At 38.5% G+C, this 21,850-nt stretch overlaps 2 protein-coding genes across 4 annotated transcripts in view; one reads left to right on the top strand and one right to left on the bottom strand.

Annotated features, from left to right (window-relative positions):
* KANSL1L (KAT8 regulatory NSL complex subunit 1 like) overlaps positions 1 to 3,720 on the top strand; it is a 110,188-nt gene extending 106,468 nt beyond the window's left edge. The window contains exons 14-16 of the mRNA XM_090283307.1: positions 201 to 313; positions 1,657 to 1,810; positions 2,663 to 3,720. Coding sequence (XP_090139433.1) covers positions 201 to 313; positions 1,657 to 1,810; positions 2,663 to 2,893 — 498 coding nt within the window. The 3' untranslated portion in view covers positions 2,894 to 3,720. The remainder of the gene's footprint in view (positions 1 to 200; positions 314 to 1,656; positions 1,811 to 2,662) is intronic.
* Positions 3,721 to 4,516: 796 nt separating this feature from the next.
* RPE (ribulose-5-phosphate-3-epimerase) lies at positions 4,517 to 19,969 on the bottom strand. Of its 3 annotated transcripts, none has more exons than XM_090283294.1 (6): positions 19,926 to 19,969; positions 13,479 to 13,558; positions 8,801 to 8,940; positions 8,284 to 8,418; positions 7,646 to 7,732; positions 4,517 to 6,045 (listed from the first exon to the last, which is right to left on the bottom strand). In XM_090283294.1, the coding sequence occupies exons 3-6, from the start codon at positions 8,936 to 8,938 to the stop codon at positions 5,923 to 5,925; spliced, it is 483 nt and encodes a 160-aa protein (XP_090139420.1). In that variant the 5' UTR covers positions 8,939 to 8,940; positions 13,479 to 13,558; positions 19,926 to 19,969; the 3' UTR covers positions 4,517 to 5,922. The 3 variants fall into 3 exon arrangements, with proteins under 3 accessions (XP_090139420.1, XP_090139401.1, XP_090139410.1); XM_090283275.1 differs by lacking the exon at positions 19,926 to 19,969 and adding an exon at positions 19,778 to 19,919; XM_090283284.1 differs by lacking the exon at positions 19,926 to 19,969 and adding an exon at positions 19,789 to 19,845.
* Positions 19,970 to 21,850: the final 1,881 nt, after the last annotated feature.

Raw genomic sequence — 21,850 nt, 5'->3', positions numbered from 1 at the left:
AATAAAAACAAAAGGTTTTAAAAAAGTTTTAAACTCTCTTTTTAGGAATTTGAACCTCATCTCATAACACTTGTTATCTTGATTTAGACCTGCAATTATTTTAGAGTTTTCTTTCTATTGCTCTTGATGAGGAAGTGATACCTGGTTTCATGTTTCAAAATGTTTCTGATAGAAGCAAAACTTTTTATTTCTAATTCCAGATAGAAGATCTTTCTGATGAAGTCTTCTCCCTGAGACACAAAAAATATGAAGCAAGAGAGCAAGCCCGATGGTCACTATGGGAGCAAAGCAAGTGGCACAGAAGAAGTAACAGGCAGGTGTTGTACATCTAAAACCCAAAAGCACAAAATCCAGGAGGAATCAACAAAAACTCTGTCTGTATAATGAGGGAGATCACTGAAAAGGGAAGAAAAGATAATTTATAACATCAGCCACTAGCACTGGAAGGGAAACACTGCATATAGTGTGAGCTTACACTCAGAATGTCTGTGGGCTAACACATAGTGATGAGATGAGTTTCTGTATTTGACTGCACTTGTATCTCATGCTCACTGTCAGCCTCAGGAATAGAGTTAACTGAGCAAACAACGCGATAATTCTCCCTAGGTAAAGGAGGTCACTTCAGTGTACTGGAATACTGGACCTAACACTAGGGATTAGAATTTGAGTAATCTATTTTAACATAACCACTTAAAAAATGTTAAGAAATTCTGAAAAAAAAACAAAAACAAACAAAACCTGTTTACTCTAAAATACTATACTTTGAACATGACTTTGAGGGAAGGGGAAATAAATCCTAAAAACATAATTAGTAATTATATACAGTGGTACCTTGGTACTCGTTGTTAATTTGTTCCGGAACTTGTGACAAGTGCTGAACTGTTTGCGAGCTACTGTGAGATGCATCAGCCTCTGTTCCATGGCGAGAGAGGGCACCAAGTGGCAAGTGCCGAAAGCATTTTTCTTGTCAAAATGTGATGAGTACAGGGTTTGACGAGTTCTTAAGCCGACAAGTACCAAGGTATGACTGCATCTGAGAAAAATCCCTGGCATTTTATATTACATTTGATTTTTTTTAACATAGCCAAAACTCAAAAATCATACTGAGTCTGGTAGTCACTTTGGTGTGGGGGTATCTTTCATTTAATTAGTATTATTAAAACACATTTTTCTGGGTCTCAAGATACCCATATTTTTTGTAGATCCTTATTCCAAGAGTTATGCAAACATATGTGAGCTTGAATTCTCATCTTTCTCCACATTCCAGAGATATAACTTTCCATAAGTACAAAGGAAAATGTGACTTGAGTCCTTCATGGATGACACTACAATAATCATAGAATACTCTGGTAACTCAGAAAAACTTAAGGGTCAAGCAAATGTCATTTCTTGTTTTCCTAGGGAAAAAAAAAGGCAAGCCAAAGAACAAAACAAAAAATATTATTACCATCTAGGAAAAGACTTCATAAATTAGTTTAATTCTTTCAGATAGGAAGATAATAGCATCAGGAAGATCAACAGATGCATTTTTAAACATGTTTGTGGCACCAATGTTTAAGAAAAACCTGCCTAGTTAAATTGGCTTAGTGACACCTTGGGATGTTCATAAAACATTAAGAACTCAAGAAATAATTATTTTCTTGATTTTCTTGCTAGAGCTTATAGTAAAAATATTGAAGGACAAGACTTACATTCGAAAGAATACCCTAATGAATTTAATGGTGGTCAGCACTGGGTTGCTGAAAGTCCTCAGAGCCAGGATCTGCACACATATGGCTCACCTTCAGTAAATGAAAATCAAGAAATCCAGGTAAGCGTAATCATTACTAATTAAAATTTTAATTGTCTTTTATCCTTTTAAAAACTTGTTTGTAAAAATTGCCTGTTACAAATTCCAGACTCATCATTACGCAACAACTTCAGTATGAGAATCCAGTGCAGAACGCTGGGTGTAAGTCAGAGGATCTGTGTTCCAACATTCTAGTTCCATCACTGCAAATACTTATCTTTTTATGGAACACGTCAATACCCAATCCCACCTACGCATTGATCTGCTAGGAAACGGGGGTACTACCAAAGTTTCACTACAAAACAAACTGCCTAGAGAACGGCACCTGGCACAGAATGAGTGTGAGCTGCCATTCCCTTAACTTGTCTCCCCAGCCCCATAATCCAGTTCTAACCGCAAGGGGACTGTTTTCTAACACTGCATTGATAGAGTTCTTGCACTTTTTTTCATAAGTAGATGTTGGAAAAGACCATATCTAGAATGAAGAGAGTGTAGAAAGCTGAGAAAAAGGAAAAATCAACAGATGTCTGTAATTATGGGATGCAAACAGAGGTGGTGAAGTGTGGAAGTGGATCCAGACTCTTGTAAAAGGGCTTTCCCACTGCACTGCTAGGCTGGAAACGAAGGAAGACCAGTGCCCTGGGGCAGCATTTCCTCTTTGTGGAAAAGGCTGAGTGAACAGTTCCCCAAGGTCCCTAAACAATTTTCAGTGTGTTTCATTTTGAGTTGCTAGATACTTAAATTAAATGAAAATTTGAACATTTTATGTGCTAAAGAACAACAGCTATTACAAAATTGACATTTACAGATTACTTGATACATCAATTTAAACAAAACAAACTGAAACTTAACTGAACATGTTTTCTCTTTCAGTCTTTGTGGTGGGAACGACGGGCTTTTCCGCTGAAGGATGAAGACACAGAAACCTTATTATGCCAAGATGAAAAAAGAGAGCAGATTGAAAGATCAAGCCCAACTTTCAGTGGTGAACTCTTCTGTACCAGTGTACCAGAGAATGGCCAAGATCCAGAAAAGCAGGCAGGCGGAATGGAAGAGGACACCACCTTTTCTATAGGACTTACTCATGTTAAAAAAAATAGGTGACAAAAAGCAGGTTAAGCAAACTATGTAACTGAAGGGAAAACAGGAGGAAAAAAATAAGCCCTGTTTCCCACCTCCGACCCCCTCCAGCCACAATTCCAGAGTACAAACATGTACTGCATGTAATATTCTTTTATGCTGTTTATGCAACAGGCAGGTATGTCTTTCCTTCTTAAATCACAGGGGTAACTAGCTTTTCACTTGCAGACAAGTGCTAGTCATTTGTGTTTATGATGCAAATCAAAAGCACCAAAAAATTAACTGCTACAATTAAGATATCAAGTCACATTGCTGAGTAGTTTTTAAAAGATTTTACACCCATATACATATAAAAACACACATACCTGTGCATCAAATGACAGTTCTGTTGTCTATACAAATGGTATTAGAATATACAAATGTGTGTAGAGTATACCTACACACATGCGTGCGCACACACACACAGAGACAGATACCATTCAAAAGTGCATGTATGAAGTACCCCATAAAATATAAGCTGCACTATAAATAAGGCAGCATAGGTTTCCAATGGTAACGGACACCTAAAAGTCTTGACTATGAAGAGGGATTTTTTAAAATGTGTTTAACCAATAGAAGTTATTTATGGAAATTTCTACACCAGATAACACAATATTCCTTTATTTGAAATCACTGGTATCTGCTGGATTACACACAGGTCATTTTCTATGCACTCCAAACAGAATAAGCAAAGTGGAGTTAAATACTGGTGTTTTAAAAACTATGACTTTTTAAAACTCAAGTTTAATCAACTTTATTTTATGTACCTCATGAAGAGAAGGCACCAACTTAAAATAAGCAACACACAGGGAAGTTCTTCTGTCAGTATAAAAAAATATTACTGTATTTCTAGTTAATTTGGTCATTCTTTACCATAGCTTACTCTATTCAAATAAGCATCTATTCTTACTTGTATCCTAGAGTGAGAATTAAAACTTTTCAAAGGATAATGCTTCAATATTATCAATATTGGATTCTGGAGTGTACATTAAGGAAAATTCCCTTTGAAGCTATTACGTCATTTATTTTTTCTGTGTAAAAGTTGAAGACAATTTATATGAATTTTTTCTCATGTAAAAAGGTTTTCCAAGTTGTAGTACCCAAACAACTGACAGTCCTGGCCACCTGGCCTACACTTGTGGGATCTGACACTGTTCTGTTAGGGATTAGAAATTATGCTGGTCCCTTTAAAGAAAAAATTCAGTACTGACAAATTTTTGCTTGTAGTTTTACTGTACATTTATTTTTTAAAAAAGAAAACAAATGCCAGACAAACCCAAGTTGTCCAGGCAAATAAAATCAAATCTTTCTGTCATGTCTGATATTATAATCTTCTATGTACGTTTTTTAATTAAAAGTTATTTCTATATACCTGTGTCATCTGATTTGATTAAATGTATTCTATACATGGCACAAAACTTTCCCAAGCCAAAATAAACAAACATTAAGAAACACATTTTACCTTGTAATGTTGGGAAAAAAATCAAGCAAACTATTCCATACATAAAATTTTTCAAATCTTTTTTTCTTAAAACTCACAGTAGCCTAAGTAAGTTTAATGATATTGGTCCTGTTATTTCTGGCCATATGTATTACACAGCAAGAGTATTTATATTAATGAAGTGACTGACACATATTTGTTGTCAAAGAAAAATTTGGGACACAGTTAGAAATAGTTTATGGATTGACTCTGTACCTTGCCATCTCTTAGCCTACCTGGTCTTTCTTGGATTAATAAAGTATATATCCTTGGGGTCAAAATCCATAGTTCCAGGATAACCTCAGCCATCTGGTTCTGCTACAGGGTCAAGTTAGATTGGAAATAAGACAGTGTTAAGTAAAAGAAGCTTCCTTTGCCTAATCCCCCCGCCAAGGCCTCCATTTATAGAGTACAAACCAGAAATCCCTACTGGATCCTTTCTATGCTAGCAGCCTGTTGCTGAGCTTTAGTATCCTCGTTTTTTAAAACGGGGACAAAAATACCTGTCTGCCCACTCATAGGATTTGTAGATTTAATGAGATTATATCAAAGTACCTTGTAATCTACAAAACATAAACTTTATAATGATAGCTAGTCAATTCTATGCCACAATTCTAGGAAGAGTAGCAGAAGCTTTACATATATGAGTATCTCTCTTAATCCTCAGCACAACCCTACAGTTACAATCAATGTATAAATCAGTTAACTGAAGCTCGGAGGCTGGCTGATTTGATGTGCTAAGGTTAAATAGTTGGAAAGGGGAAGAGTCAATTCAATTTTACTTCTAAATAGAGGCTTTTCTTTCCTTTCTGCTCAGAGCTAGCACATTATCTCATGTCCTTAAAAATGGGGGATGTGATTAAGGATGAGGTGGTGGTGGGGAAATCACTGAATAAAATAAGCTGCCCCTGCAGCAGAGCTAACATAACACCCTGATAAAATCTATGCTTATATTTTAGCACACATCACCTTAAAAATCCCTGGGTTTCATACGTTGTTGTTATACATAAAATATAAGGTGCAAAGTAAAAAGGAGATGTTTTAGAAACAAGAAGAATACAGTATGCCATCCTGAACTTAAGATTTTTTTCCTAAGTTCTCTTCTACTCTTACTATCACACATACACACAAATCAAAAATGACATGAAACAAAAAACATAAGGACTTATTTGCTTTTGGAAAACATTTGAGAAACAACAAAATTAAATGGAGAAAAAATCTTTTCATAGTAGCTAATACGCCTTCCTTAGAAGACATTTTTTATAACCTTATTAGTCTTATTTTTACTGTCTAATAAAAATAGGTCTCCCAGCAAAAATGGTATTTCACCATACTGATCTTTAAACTTCATCACTAAAGTAATACACAACAATTTATAACCCCTGGGAATATTCTACACATAGATGCTAGTCACTGGAATGAATAACAGCTCAGAAAAGCAGCACTGCCTAAACTCTGATAGGATTTGGTAGTCAACATTCTTGTTTTCCAATAAAAGGACTTCATGAGCAGAAACACTGGACTCCTTGCGCTTTCATCGATCAAGAGAACGCTTCTGAGCAGCTTCTGAACAAACATTTCTTAACAGGTTGATCACAGATCTGGGGTCTTCACTCCTCATAATGGCACTGCCAGATACAATCATGTTAGCTCCTGCCTGGAAGAAGTAAACACTTAGGTTATGCCTCAAAGACAGAAGCAGAAAAACCTAACAGAATTCCTGGACTAAAGTTTCTACCCTTACATCTGTCAGTTGGTTCTTACATGGTACAAAAGCCACCTGAGGTGAACAGATTTAAGCAATCTGGTTCAATGAAGAAAGAAGTTAAAATGCTTAACAAATAAGGATGCGAAATTGTTTTTAAATGTGTCTATTAAACCACTGACCTTTTTTGCAATGGCCTCTGAGCTATATTGCATCTTCACTAACATTTAGATAAGGTTTAAAAACCCTTAAACCTCAACTCTATTAAGGTTCTCCAACATATACTAATATCCCCATAGCTACTACTAAAAACTATCTTTTAATTTTGAATTGTGTAATGAATTGGTAGACAGTCTGAAAGGGTAATGTTGCTAAAATGTGAAATTATCCATAAAATACGGCAACGTTAAAGAATTTCTCATTTTGATGCCAGAAGGAATGGAATGACTAATGGTTTTGAGGTGCCTTAAAGAACTTCAAGATGTTTTTAAATGTAAAAACAAATAGAAGAAAGTAAACAATATGAGTCCAAATTTAGCTCTGTGCTTCCTAGGGCCTGACTCAAGGAGGGAAACAATCCATTACGTGATTCACTGCCAGAAGAGGACTATTAGGAGAACCACTAAAGCTGAGAAAATGTTTCCAATGAAATGCTGTCAACTCTATAATGCAGTGTGTACTACACCTCTACTATATTCCTTATAAAAATGAAAAAAAGAAAAAGTTTTACAGGGTTATAATTTAACATATCTCCTAATGTAAACAGGAGTTGCGGAATAGCAAAGCAGTTTAGTAAAAAAGAATACCACAAGCCGTCCAAGGATATACCCTCACTGACCATTCGCCCAGCTCCTCTTCCATAAATACTTATCACATTCAAGCTTTCAGCAAATACCAAACAGAAAAGTGTAGCATTTATAAAAAAAAAAAAAACTGAAGTGCAGATCAGACCATGTTGCTTAATAAGAACAGGCCACATTAAGCCTGAATCACCTGCAGTGCTACAGGAAGGGCTGGCACCCTTTTAACGAAGCTCAGGATCCTCACTCAGCTCAGCTAACTACCTGGGAAAAAACTCATATCAGCTCTGCATAGAGGGTTAGAGGCATCCAGAGATCAGATCTAAAATTTCAACAAAAAGGGCTCTAGTCAGCTCTTACAAGGGATAAATTGGTAACTAACGCACATTAAGTTCTACAAAGTAACAATTTCTTCCCTTTATAAGAAGGTATGTTTTCTTTACCTGTTTGGAAAAATGATTCATCCTAAGGTCAGAGAACTTAGTGATCTTCTAAAGGCTGTCATTCAGTATATTCTTTTTCAAAAAAGAACTTTCTGATATAACCGAAATTACTATTTAATGATTATGTGAGTTTAGAATATTCATGCATTGCTCTTTTATTTTCCTAGTTCTACATTTGAACGAAAAAAATTTTTCCAAGAAAGGCAATTTAGGAAATGTAAAGGAAACCTCTTTGGCTCACAAGACAATGTCCTGGACATGACATTTGCTAAGGAAATGGTCCAGGTGACAGCTGAGGAGCAGTCTCACCTCTGCACATTTATGGATAGTGTCAGGACCTACTCCTCCATCGACCTCTATGTCCAGAGACGGGAACTGGGTCCTCAACCAGTGAACCTAGACATACACGAGGAAGTAAGTGACTCCTAAAGTGGATATGAGGGTGATAGGGACACAAACAAATAAACAAAAAAAAAATCAAACAGCCAGTACAAGCCACAAAAACAGGACTCCGAATGTCTCACACAGTAACTTTATAGCAATACAAATTATGACGGGGGGGAAACTTTCTTTTTAATGTACTGAAACAAATTAAGTTTCCTAAAACCAAGCTTTGTTCTGTTTGGCAAATGACATCAAATTTATCATGGCTTTACAGAGAATATACTTCATGGAAAAAAGACAAAGACAAAACCCTCAATATTCAATTAAAACTCCCCAAAGCTCTAAAGGCTACAGAGATAATGGGTTCCAAAGAAAATTTCAAGATTAAAATGTGATAGCTTTTCTGATTTCCAAACCTAAACCTCTTACATTTATCATACTGTATGACAATGATCTCCCCACCTTCAGGACAGAGCATGCCTAAATATACAAGTGGTTCAATATATGCTTATTGAATAAACACACATAATAAAAGCCTCACCCCAGAATGAAATACTTTTTACCTTTGGCATCATATCTTCCATGAATTTCTGCCCTCCAAACCCAGGTTCAACTGTCATAACCAAGGCCATATCTATCTGATTAGCCCATGGTGCCAAATACTCAACTGTAGTTCCTGGTTTGATGGCAAGGCCAACCTGTGACAGAGACAAATTTGCTACATCACATTAACAATTACTTCCACGTTATATTATTGTGGCATATCAGGCCCAACAGAAATACCTATTCTTAAAAAACAGAATAAATACACAAATGGAGTGCATAGATCGCTCAGACGATATAATTATTTTTTAAAAAGTCAACAAGGCAATTAAATAAGTTTCTAAAAAGCAGTAATATTCAAAAGAAGTATTATACATTATTACATTTATACAAAAAAACAAGTTATACTTCAAACTCTGGCTTCCCAATGAAGAACACCTGCTTAAGCCTGGTCTTAGCTACCTACCATTTCCTATCTTCCGTCCCAACTCTGAGTGTGAGTAGTATAAAACATTACTGTCACCGCTGACCTCTCACCTTCATCCCATTCTCCCGAATGTCTTTAATCAAAGCCCCTGGGTTCTCAGTGGCCTCGAGATGAAAGGTATACTGATTAGCTCCTGCTACAGCCATTGGTTTTACCCACTGTTCCGGCCTCGACACCATCATGTGCATGTCTAGAAAGAAAAGACACATCTCCTAAATAGTACTGAAAGGAAAATACCTGGCTCATGTTACTGAAACCTGCATTCTTCCCATTTTGTATATAAACTCTTCTGACATCACAATAATTGTTAAATAGTCACACATTCTGTATAACTAGTCTCCTTTTAGCCTGAAGATAAGGTTTTGGTTAAACTCATTCACAAAAAAAAACAAAACAAAACAAAACAAAAAACCCCAAACCATATTTCTATAATAAGCATATATCCAAGTCCAGGAAATGCCAGTGTAAAAAGCTTTTCAAAAAGTCATGTTATCTATGAAGACTTGCTTACTCACGTATAAAATAAAAAAGCTAAATTAAGTGATCTGCCTCAGCAATATTTTATTGAGCACTGACTGCATCATTAGCTATTTTAAGGCACTAGGGATAGAGGAAAAAAAAAAAAAAAAAGACAAAAATCTCTGTCATTTGGATTACATTCTCAGTGGGGGAGACAAACCATAAAAAAAGAAAGGGAAATACACACTAGGATGGTAGCTAATGAAGCCTGTGCGGCTGGGGTGTGGAGCAATGGGGAGCACAGATGAGGTCAGAGATGCAAGGGGTGAGGTGACAGTGCAGAGCTCGGCAGGCCATCGGGTTTTATTCTGAATGACAGAAAAAACACTGCAGGATTTTGAGTGAGGAAGTGACAAGACCTGACCTAGAAGGCCATGGCAGCAACTGAGAATAGTGGGAAGTGGGGAGGTTCTGGGTATGTTCTGAAGGTGGAGCCAACAGGAGTTGCTGTGGCTTAGATGCGGACGGCGAGAGGAGAGGCCGAATGGAGCAAGGACTGGGGTCAGAGTAACAAGAACAGAACTGCCATTAGCTGAGAGGCAAAAAACTCCCGAGGAAAGCAAAGATCTGGAGGAAAGGGCATGTTATTAGAAGCAGCCTGACATGCATCCTAATCTAAAAGCTTAAATCACGTATAAATATTATGTTAGGCAAAATGGGCATGGCCTTCTTAAAGATCTTGACTTGAGAAGGAGAGGGCAGATTAAAATCAAGGCTAAATCAAGAAATAACCATTGTGAAGACGGAAACAGTAAATACTCCTGTGTGGGATAGATGGCAGTGAGAAGACTTTTGAATTTTTTATTTTGCTAGAGAAAGCACATTTCTGACATAGCTCAACTATTTTAAAGAAAAAAAATCCTAGTATTCCAGAACTCAAATAAGATTATGAAAGGCACTAAGGCTCTGAAAAAATGTCTGGAAAAGAGTATACCACTTCACTAATAATGTCAAGATTAAAGTTTATATTTCTAAACAAAAGTTAACAACAAAAAACCCACACACTTTAATAGACAAAACATTATTTTTAAAAGCCAGACTCTATCTGGCATTTCTTATTTCTATTATAAACAAGAAAAATTCAATCTGGTTTAAAATATCTAGTTTACTCATTCCTTACGTTACCAGACTGCTACGTCGTTCAATTTCTAGCATTCAGTAGCCACTGGCAACGCTCACTGGAGAACCTCCAGTGTTCAGGGCATCAGTGGTTCAGTGAATCTGCCTGTAATAGTTCTCAAGTGTTCTATTATCAGACTCCCTTTACACTCTTAATACTGGAGACCCCCAAAAGTACTGTTGATGTGGGTTATATTTATCTATAGGTGACAGATTAGAAATTAAGAAAATGTTTAAGTCTACTTATCAATTCATTTAAAAATAAGGAACAATAAATCTAGTATGTTAATGTAAGAGTGGCATTATTTTACATTTGTGCAAATCTCTAATGTCTGGCTTAACTGAAGACATCTGTATTCTAAAATCTGCTCTGCATTCCATCTGTTATAATATGTTGTTTTAGATGAAGAGAAGGGAAAGTAGTACATAAAAAAGAGAGATGTATATTAATAGCCTTTTCAAACAAGTGTGGATATTCTACTTCCACACCCAACCTCAGCAAGTGGCACTTTAATAAAGTGCAATGTGGAACCTGTATACCCTACCAGTAGACTTTTCCTACTTTGTTACACTAACACTTGTTGGTCTACCTTACACTTTGAATGGATCTTTTAAGTACTGGTTTACTGACTTACACGGATCTTCTATGTAAGATACATTTCATTATATGCTATTAAAAAAAATCACCTTTAGTATATCACTACACAGCTTACTAGAAAAGCTCTATGTACTAGAATTAGCCACACTCACAGCAGCAGATACACGTTTATCAAAGTTCTAATTTTCACTTGCAAGCTCTAATTTATTCAGGGGGCAAGAAAATCTAAGAAGATATTTTCCTTGAAGTGACAGGCTAGCTTAATTTTTTAAAATGTCAGTAAAATATCCAAGTCTGATAATCATAGTTCACCCGTCACCTGTTCTTCCAAGTGAAAATGTTCACACACACACGAAAAGCAGGTAGTTCAGTTCACAACTCAAAAAATAGCACAAGGGTTTCCATGAGAAAACCAGCATACTCTGTATGCAGCAGAGGTGCCTTAGATGTACTTCCTACTTTGTCATACAAAATATCAAAAAGACATGTATTCAGGGATCAAGATTTACTAAAAGTGATAATTCGCACTGCCTCATGAAGGACCCCTACTATGAACACATCACGATGAAGAATGGTAATGACTACTTGTATCATTCAATACTGCTTTGATTCAGGCTCAGGCACCAGCAAACTCACTCACCATTGCTTCTGCATCCTCCATACAAATATGGCAAATAATACTGTAATATAAAAATAGTTTTGACCTCATGGACTATCTGAAAGAGATTCCCGTGGGTCATAAGACCAAACTGGAAGACCATTAATTCGTATAATAGCAAAAACAGACTTTTCCCTACCATTTTATTTCTTAGATGGATACTTCTACTCAGTTAAGAACTCTAGCAGTTATACATACAACTTGTGATTTAGTTCCTAAAATATATTCATGTGTCTATTATCCAACAACCAAAATCCAAGAATTAAAAAAAAAAGTCACAAAACCCAAACATTAAAGCACACAGAGTCCATTCATCTTTATTTTAGACCCAATTCTAAAAAGATTAATTACTAAGTTTATCAACAAGGAACAAAAAGCAGATTATGTGTGATGGCGGCAGGAGGGCTGGTAAGAGGCACTCATGGTAGGAGACACAAGCTGCAGCAATTGAGGAGCGACACTAGCAGCCCAAGTAAAAGGGAGAGAAAAGGAAAAAAAATCGTTTAAATCCACACAAAGCCAGAAGCAGAGAACGCTATGGTCACTGTAGGCAAACAATGCTACTTATTACTACATCTACCTCTGTAAGTCATAAGAACACATTTATAGTGGGAAATTCATTTTCCAAAATGTAATAAAAAATAAGTTTAGATTATCAGAGGTTTATATTCCATTATGTGGAAATTTCAAAATGGTGAACCTGTTGCTGGAATACGGTGTCCCTCGCGCCACATCCATTAGGCAATAGCGTAGTACATTTTCTGCGGTACAGTAGTCCCTCTCTACATCGCAGTTCACTTATGGCGGCCTCACTATATTGCGGGATTTTAAAAAATATTATATTTAATTATTTATCGCAGATTTTTCGCTATATCGCGGGATTTTGCGGTACTGTATACGTATGTTGTTAGTTAGGTAGGTTTAAGAGTGTAGAATAAATGTAAGGTTCGTACTTCATGGGGGGGGGTCTAGAACGCAACATCTGCGATAAGTGAGGGAATGTAGTAAACCTTTCCCACTCCCTTATTAACCTTCTCCACACTTTTATAAACACTACTTGTGTTCTTAAACATATTCTACACTCTTAAGCCTACGTAACTTTAACAACCTACGTATACAGTACTGCAAAATCCCATGATATAGTGAAAAATCTGCAATAAATAATTAAATATAATATTTTTAAAAATCCCGTGATACAGTGAGGCCGCGATAAGTGAACCACAATATAGAGAGGGACTGCTGTATCTTAATTCACATCCTACAGCACTTCGTGGAAACATATTATATAGGCCCCATGTGCAGAAAACTCCAATTTGTATGAAATAATTGGCTTCAGTTCTAGACCATAACTAATCAATTCATAAATTCATTTAAAGTTACACTGAGCCCCAATCTTGTGTCTATGCTGAGCTCTAGGAAAATCACAGTAAACAAAGTGAATGAAATCCCTGCACTCAAGGAGTTTACAGTCTGATAAAAATAACTTCAGGTTAAAGGAAGTTGTAAAAAGACTATCCAGAAGTTGGTGTAAATGGATAAGGGTTAATTTAAGATAGGGTGCTTAGAAAGGACTCTGAGGAAATGACAAACGACCCAAGGCCAAAAGATGAAGCAGAGCTAGCCAAGTGAATAGTTTTCCAAGCAAAGAAATAAGCACAAGTGCCAAGGCCCAGAGACAGGAAAGAGTGTGGCTTATCACAGGCAGCCAATGAAGCCCCAGCACAGAGCAAGGGCGGAATGGGGGTTCTAGATGAAACCGAAAGCTGATAAATCAACCATCTTTTCCTTTAGTTGAGCAATACATCCAGCTTCAGGTGACGTAACACCCACTTACCAAAGAAAGGGTCCTGGCCTAGCTGCTTTCGGAGGCTTTCTACCACAGGGTGACCAAAGGTGATGTTGGGAACAAAATGCCTACAAGACAAACAAAATCTTACTCTGAAAATATTTTCAACTCAGTTTCTGTATTTTTCTCAATATGCATTCTGATGGCAGTAGAGGGGAATGTTTATGATTGCACTATTTTTCAATTTAATACTTATCATCAGTATGAAACAACACTAAAAATATCTGGATAATTTTGGCTTTACAAAGCAGTATCTCCTTGATATTTGAACATATCATAATTATGTTACATTATCAAACTCTGTTATTCATAATCCCTGACAGATAAAACTAAAAAGATGGCAAAATCAAAACCCCAAAAGTTATATGACTTGCCCAAGTCATATACTGGTTAGGAAGTTCTAGACTTTACTACGAGTCTTTCATATCCTAGTTAGTCACGGGCTACCTGAGGCTACTTCTAATCCACCTGTACCACAGGGCACTAAATGAGTTTATTTAGACTTTTTTAAAATTAATCAATAAGGAAATGTAAGGTGTGTACTAAAAACCACCATTTACTAAGGGTTTACAACATGCCAAGCATTGTACCTTACACTTCATTTCATCTTCACAGCAGCCTTGTGAAGCATATGTGTTATTACATGAAGAACACAGGACAAATAACTTTCTTAAACCAGTCAATTATTTGCGGGGGCAGGATTCAAATGAAGTCTTCTAGGTATCAGATCCATAGTACTTAAATATCATCCTACTCCAGTTAGTCCTTGTGTTCTCTTAAGTACCATCTTGTGTGCTTCAGAATACTGTATTTTATTAAAAAATATGTGAAAGTTCCTGCTTAGCCCAGAAAACCTTCCAATCTCATTGGTAAGAGATGCCTAATAACTCACCAGAATTCATGATCTACTCTTATGGTATAGTTGATAGGGAGCCATCACAGCCAACCAAGGACCATAATTCCCAACTGCCTGTGCATCTAGTTGGCCCACGTGACTAGTCTTCATCAGTGGATTGTAAGTTTAAATAATGTGTGTCACTGCAGCACCCAGCAGGTTAAACAGTATCCTTTTTTTGTGTTCACTTTACCCTCCTGCCAATAAAGAAGCCCTTAAGGAATAGCAGAGCCACAGGATGAAAAGTCTATGCCCCTGAATTTCAGCAGAGGGACATTCACATAGAACTGTTACATAAATGAAAAATAAACTTTATAATGTTAAGCCACTGAAATATGGGCTTTATTGGTTAAAAGTAATAGCTATTACCCTATATGAGGACTGCAACAGCTAAACAATAACAAGTAGACAAATGTGAGGTAAAACAATTCTAGGGACAAGTAGTACAGCACTTTACAAGAAGGGGGAGATCATGAAATGTATAGAACAAATAGAATTTTAAAGGTAGGAAATGAGGCAAAGACAGAATTAAGCAAGTTATGTTCAAAGAAGGGGGAAGATGGTGTTGGCCAGCTTGGCTAGTATGAAAATCAGGAAGCAGACTGTGCCGCAGGATGGGCATCAAATGCCGGCTCAGTGCTTGCACTTCATCCTGCTGTAAATATGAAGTGAGATTTTAAAATAAGAGGCAAATAAAAAATAAGATGCAGATAATAAAGTAGGAAGGTGGACTTGGCAGTAAATAGGAAGAAGGGAGGTAAAAGGTGTTGGCAAATGACAAGGAACAGTAACAGTGGAAACAAGGGCAGGTAAACATGATAGGATTTGTTAATTGAAGAGAGAGAATACATCACGGTTAAGACTTTAAGTGTAGATGACAGGCAGAATGAGTGTTAATAAAAAAAAAAATTAAAATTTATATGGGCCAAGTAATATTCTAAACACTTTCCATATTAAATCATTAAAATCTAACAACTCTATGAGGTAAGTATAATACTACATTATCTGTATTCACACAAGCAGATAGTGCTGGAGGCAGGTATTAAATGCTGGCAACCCAGCTCCAAAGTCCAAGTTCTTTATTATGCTCACCTGCCCCTCCACCAACACACTAAAAACAGGAAAAGAAAGTCCAGATGAGAGACTTAACCCTTTGAGTGCCAATGTTGCTGTGAGCAATGCTGACAAATTTTTCCAGAAGTGCCAGCATCGCTCCCAGCGACTCTTTTTTCAATGGTTATAAATGTAAATAACAATGCAATAATTCGTATTTTATGTTTTGTTCTCTTTTTTTGTACCTCAGGTTAGATATTGATATAACTTTTTCTCATGTTGATCCAAATTTCAAATTATGCATGGCACTCAAAGGGTTAAGGATTCAGGACACATCTGAAAGGGACTGGTAAGGTGAACAGATAGGCACTTTCACTTACAGCACCTTGGTCCTTGGAAATAGGGGTTTTAATATTTAAGAAATCATTCTACCATTTGCCTAAGAGCAACGACTGCTAGGGTTATAGATAAAGAAGCTTACGTTTACTTACAACTTGGAAGTAAGGGTCAGAGAAGCAGGCAGTGAGGCTTATTGAATATTATACAACTCTGGAATTGCAAGATTTGTATTTCGTTCACTGTTCTTTTAATTAGCTGCGTGGCCTTGTTTTATTGCACTTCACAGGTGGTGGCGGTGTTAACAAACCAAAGAAAGACCCCCCCATCAGCAAAAGGATAATGACTCATGCTCCTGTGATCCTCACTTTGTTACAGTGGTCTGGGATAGCAGCCGCAGTACCTCCAGCATATGCTGGTACTTCTGTTGTCTCAAACTTAAGTTTCATTTATTATGACAATAAGCATAACCACATCTTGAGAAAATAGGAGAATGAAAACAAATATACTTTTATTTCATTGGGAAGCAGAAGCAGATTGTATATAACTACTGACCCCCGAAAATTATATGATGAGTTGCACTGCTGAAGATCATCAATTCAATGCATGAGGTTCACCAAATACACTGGGAAAACAAAAACTCACCAATACCCTAAGAAATCAAAGGCTTGGAGGTAAGACATAACATAAAAAAGACTACACATCCAAGCACAAAGTCAGGGCAACCCTCAATTTGCTTAACAACAGTAACCATGGGAGCACTTGCAACAAAAGGATTTACAGGCTCTCCTCCAAGCATACTAACACCTAAGAGGACCTGGGAATCTGAATCCTTCAGTACCCAGGGAGCGCTATCAGACCCGCTTGGAAAACACTACAGTTCACTCTAATGAAGAGAAATTTCATCAATGAAGTCTGCTTCATTATTACATTACTGTCTTTTTTCCATGAGGGTACTTTTGGAAGTAAAGGCTGCAAAAACTGAAATGCAATAAAAGTCTTTTCCCCCAGAGGACTTACAGAGAATAAACTATAATTATTACAACACAGAGACACAGTTATTTTCTCTCTCACCATGTTCCATTAAACCTAAACTTGGTAACTGTCATGCAATGTATTTCAGAGAGCAAACCTTTACCAGATCACCCAAAAATGCAAAGACTAACTTTGATATACAATGTCACGAGACTGTAACCAGAAAACAATTCTGTGAACCCGGAAACACCAACTTATACGCTTACAAGGACTGGCAGGGAACACGGAGGAGCAAAACAGGGAGACAGGGACAGGGGACAAAGAAGACACCTGGCCTGGCTAACGGCGACTGCCCTTCAGCTCTGGCCCATTGGGGCCTGTGAGACTGTGGACCCAGTACTGGCAAACCTTCAGGTGCTTTTCAAAAGTCAAGATTCTAGTACTAATATGAAATTTCCCCAATTTTAAATTCTGGTAATTAATTTAGAAAGTGCTTATTTGCTGTTTCCACACTTAGGACCAACACATTTCCAGTTACTATCCTATCATGACGCATTTATATGCTTTCTAATGTTCTTTTCCTCCTGTCCTTTATTTCAAGTATCTAACCATGCTCATGCCCCCACCCTCCATGTTTCCAGAACTTGCTTCTGACTTTCAAGATGAAGACATTCAGTTTTAATCAGATGAAATGGAAGCCTCAGTGGGAGCGGGGGCCAGAAAACAGCAAACACATCCAAACTAGGTGTAATGTGGGTGACATTTAAAGGGAACCAGCAAAGAGAAGCATGGGAGGAGTACCCCGGGGAGAAGGAGAGGAGGCAAACTGCGGCTGGCCACGGGGGAGTCCACACCCCCACTTCCACATCCCTGGCCTAGGAGACACTGCGGCTCAGCCTGGCTTTACCTCATCTGGTGGCACATTCACGAAGGGTCCTAAACTGCTTTCCTCCTTTGCAATGGGGGAATAGGAATAACTGTTCGCTCAAAAGGTTGTGCAGCTTAAAAGGGAAAGGGTTTTTGAAAGGTGTATGCAGAATTTAGTTTTTTTCAAACCAAGAAGTTTCTTGGCGGACGGAGAAAGGAGTTAATAAAAAAAACAAATACTTTTATGTTAAGCTCAGGATTATGATACAGCCTTTCATACATTCGACCAACCATAACTAAGCGTGTCATGGTGCTTCACCTGCAGAGAACAGAAGGTGGATCCAGAGAGACAGACTCTATTTTCAGGGAGCTTCCCTGGCAGCTAAGAAGCTAGGAAATAAGTAACAAAAATAGGTGTATAAATGACCGGTCGCTCTTTACGGACAGCACCCACAGAGAACACTTCACTTCTGCGACGGCACGGCCGCTGCACGCTTCCAGTCCTCGCTCCGAAACCACTGCGGAGGCCCCGTCTCCTGGCGTCTGACCCTCCGCTGTAAGTGCCGGCACTAATGACAGTCCCAGCCTCTCGGGGTTGAGTGAGTTAATTCACAAGAAGCGTCAGAACAGAAACAGCTGAGAGCTACTGTTATCGTTCCTATCCCTGCATTTGGTGACCTGAACGTTATTTTCTCAATTCATTCACTCAAATAAGACTTATTTAAAGGCAAACGGCTTTCTGTGTCAAACGCACTAATACACACATAGCCTGTTCTATCCGGAAACACCTAAGTGTTGAACACAAAACGGTGTCTCAAACCAAAAAAAAAAAACAAAACTAGCTACCCATCTCTGAGGTACACACCCCATTCAACAACGTTACCTGTGAAAGTTCAGGGCTTTCAAGCAAAGCTGTCAAAAGGTGTAAGCAGAATTACATATGACAGCAAAGTAAAAACCAAGCTTTTGAGAGAGATAATATTGACTAATCTTCTTAGACTCTTTGCCTAGAATTCTTAAAGAGTACTCTGAGGTCAAGATGATGCCATTATCAGCGGGACACACAGGTCAGGTGGGTTCAGTAACTGAGTGGAATGCAAAGGAGAAACAACAGTTTAACCAGACAGAACCAAGGAAGACAAAACTCCTCAGAGGAATGACACTAAAAAGAGAAATGAATGATTTGTGTTTTGTAAATAACACAATTTGCAAATTTGCAGGAGGGCACATAGACATTTTACCCATTTAAGAGAAATTTATGTTCCTACCCCAAACCAAGGTAATGGCGGTTATGATTTTATGACCAGTTATCAGTGGGGCTCAGAAAACTACTTGGCAAACCCACGTTGCAACTCTGTCACAGGGTTGCGTAATCTGGAGAGATTCTTACTGCTTTCTCTAGGCTTCCTCATTCTATAATCAAATGAAGAAACTAGCATCGTCCTGGTTTTAAACAACATTGATTATGTCCTACAACTACAGTACTTAAAAATTCCTTACAAAAAAACTGACCCCCTTTAACAGGAGGGTGCCTGAAGAGAAAACAGACAGCAAAACCAAAATTCGAACAACAACAACCGTAGAGCATGTGCTATATAAGCCAGGCCCTGTGAACTTGACACGTACAACCTCATGTCATCTTTCAAAGACGCTTAAGCGGTAGATTCTACTATTACTCGCAGTTTTCACGTAATGAAACTGAAGCTCAACGAGGTTAAACTGCTTGTTTCAGGTAATCCCAGCAGGTGGCAGAACTCGGGCAACCTCACTCCAGGTGCCAAGGCGGTCTCCCCAGCCGTGCCACTAATAACCTATATGAGCTTGGGCAAGTCATGCCTATCTGTCCCCTTAGGCCTCAGTTTCTCTACCTGAAAAGGAGAAGCATGTCCTAGAGGTTTCAGATCGTTTCCGGGTGCTAAGTGCTAGAGGAACACACGTTACGCGGGGAGACAGGAGGCGGCTGCGGTTTCCGACGCTTTCGCGGTCCGAGATGCCGCCTCAGCTCCAAACCAAGCAGGGCCTCCAGGGCTTCCCGCCGGGGCTTGTTCTTATTACGGCGTTCAGATCGGGGCACAGGAACACCGTGCACCAACAGGCACTCAATCAAGGTGCACCCATCCCGCCCCGCACAGCAACCCGGACCCGAGCCCCGCGGAGTTACCCGTCCATTACATCCAGGTGCAGATAATCGGCCCCAGAGTCCAGCATTCGGAGGCATTCGGCCCCCAAATTGGCCAGGTCGCTGTTGAGGATGGACGGGCCAATCTTGCAACCAGACGCCATGGTCTTGGTTCCCAAGAGCAAATTACCTCACGAGTCCCGGGCAAGACGAAGGCGTCGCCTTGATTGGCTGCGCAGTTCTGGCCCCGCCTCTTCCCCTATGGTCTTCCGGACTCCGCAGGAAGCAGCTGCGGAGCTAGGAGGAAGTCCCGCCTTCTCCTAGTGGGAGGGGCGACTAACTTGACAGTATGGGGGCGGGGCCTCGCCTAAATAGCCCTTTCCTCTGACCTTCATTTCTAGAAGAGCCCTTAGTCTTCTCAGAACTCGAGGGGTTTATCTTAATCTTTTTACACCTTACATACGTATGGTTTACTTTCCCCTTTGCCCTCGCTTCACTTTTGTTCCTCCACCACTTGTGCACCTTTCCTTTCCTCTCCAATTCCTGTTACCCTTAAGAAACACAAACCAAAAACCACTTCCTCCTTATATTTCTCTGCTTGAACTCATCTTAGGACCTGAAGGTGTCAGATTTAGGGCAGAACTGTAGTTTGCCAGACACCAGCTGGGTGAGGTAAACCCAAATTAATTATAGACTGTAACAAGGAAGAAGCAGCATGCATTGGGTTGGCCGAAAAGTCCACTTAGTTTTTTCTGCAAATTTTCCCCGATGACTTTATTGACTTGGACATTTTGATTATGTCTGTTAGCTTCCTGTGTATAACATTGATTGTTCTCAATAATTGTCTCAATTTGATCGCTATCAATTTCAACTGGTCTTCCTGACCCTGGAGAATTGTTCAGCCAGAAATCTCCAGCACAGAGTTTCACAAACCACTTTTGACACCTTCGACCAGTCACAGCATCTTCTCCACACACTGCACACATCTTTCCTTGCGTTCCAGTTGTGTTTTTATTTTTCTTGAAATAACATAGTATGTCCAAAATGTTGCATACTTTCTTCCATCTTCAATATTAAAATGGCTACAAAAAAAATGACCAACATTGGTAAGTTTTATTTTAAATGCACACTGATAAGACAGCTTTCAAATACCATCTAACAAAATGTTTCCAATGAAGATAAAGACAAATAAGCTCTACTAGAGCTATTTCACTGAAAAAAACAAATGACATTTTTGGCCAACAATATTTGAGCTAAAGGAGCGGTAGCCTGGGAGACACATACGCAGATAACAATCTGAATTGTGTTCCACCGAGACAAGGAGAAAGCTACCTTTTTTAAGGAACATGGCTGCCCAAGTTCGCAATTAGGTCTGTTTTATGTAATGAGGTGTCCAAACCCCTACACTACTGATTGATGTGAATCGAACAGTGCTGATTAGTCCGCATTATGAATTCTGATTAGTTGTTATGGGGCAGTTATAATCTGACTGGGCTGGTCTTAGTCCATTGGTGGAAAGGCAAAACCAGGAACTCCCTTCTGAGAGTTGACTCAGTGGGAGTAAGTGAGCAGAGCATACATAGTATAGGAAGCCTCGATTGCAATCTGAGGTTCTTCCAGGTATACAGACTGTGTGAGAAGCCCTTTTTGGCCAATGACCACTAGGCTCTTATTATTTGACTGACTTATTTCACTGAGCATGATATCTTCTAGGTCCATCCATGCTGTTGCAAATACCACTTAATACCACTTACATGTGGAATCTAAAGAACAAAATAAGTGAAAAAACAAAATTGAAACAGACTCAAGACACAGAGCGTGGGCTGGTGGTTGCCAGAGCAGAGGGGGATTGGGGAACTAGGTGAAAGAGGTGAAGGGATTAAGAAGTATAATTGGTAGTCACAAAACTGTCACAAGGATGTAAAGTACAGCATAGAAACTAAAGTCAATAATATTGCAACAACTATGTATGGTGCCTAGTGGGCACTGTAAATATTGGAGGAAACACTTTGTATAGTATAGGATTGTCTAACCACTATGCTGTTCACCTGAAACCAATGCAAAACAATATTGAAAGTAAACTGTAATCGGAAAATTAAAAGTAAAAGAATGAAA

Source organism: Furipterus horrens, unplaced genomic scaffold (assembly GCF_987537825.1).
Source record: "Furipterus horrens unplaced genomic scaffold, mFurHor1.1.pri manual_scaffold_1, whole genome shotgun sequence".
Classification (NCBI taxonomy): domain Eukaryota; kingdom Metazoa; phylum Chordata; class Mammalia; order Chiroptera; family Furipteridae; genus Furipterus; species Furipterus horrens.
The sequence above is the reverse complement of the archived record's forward strand: the minus strand, read 5'-3'. Positions and strand labels throughout refer to the sequence as shown.

Coding starts and splice junctions, on each gene's coding strand:
- RPE (XM_090283275.1), bottom strand. CDS start 19,899: ATGGCGTCTGGTTGCAAGATTGGCCCGTCCATCCTCAACAGCGACCTG. Junction 13,559..19,777: donor CACCTGGATGTAATGGACGG/GTAACTCCGCGG, acceptor TTTGTCTTGTAG/GCATTTTGTTCCCAACATCA. Junction 6,046..7,645: donor CTATCCATAAATGTGCAGAG/GTGAGACTGCTC, acceptor TACTTCTTCCAG/GCAGGAGCTAACATGATTGT.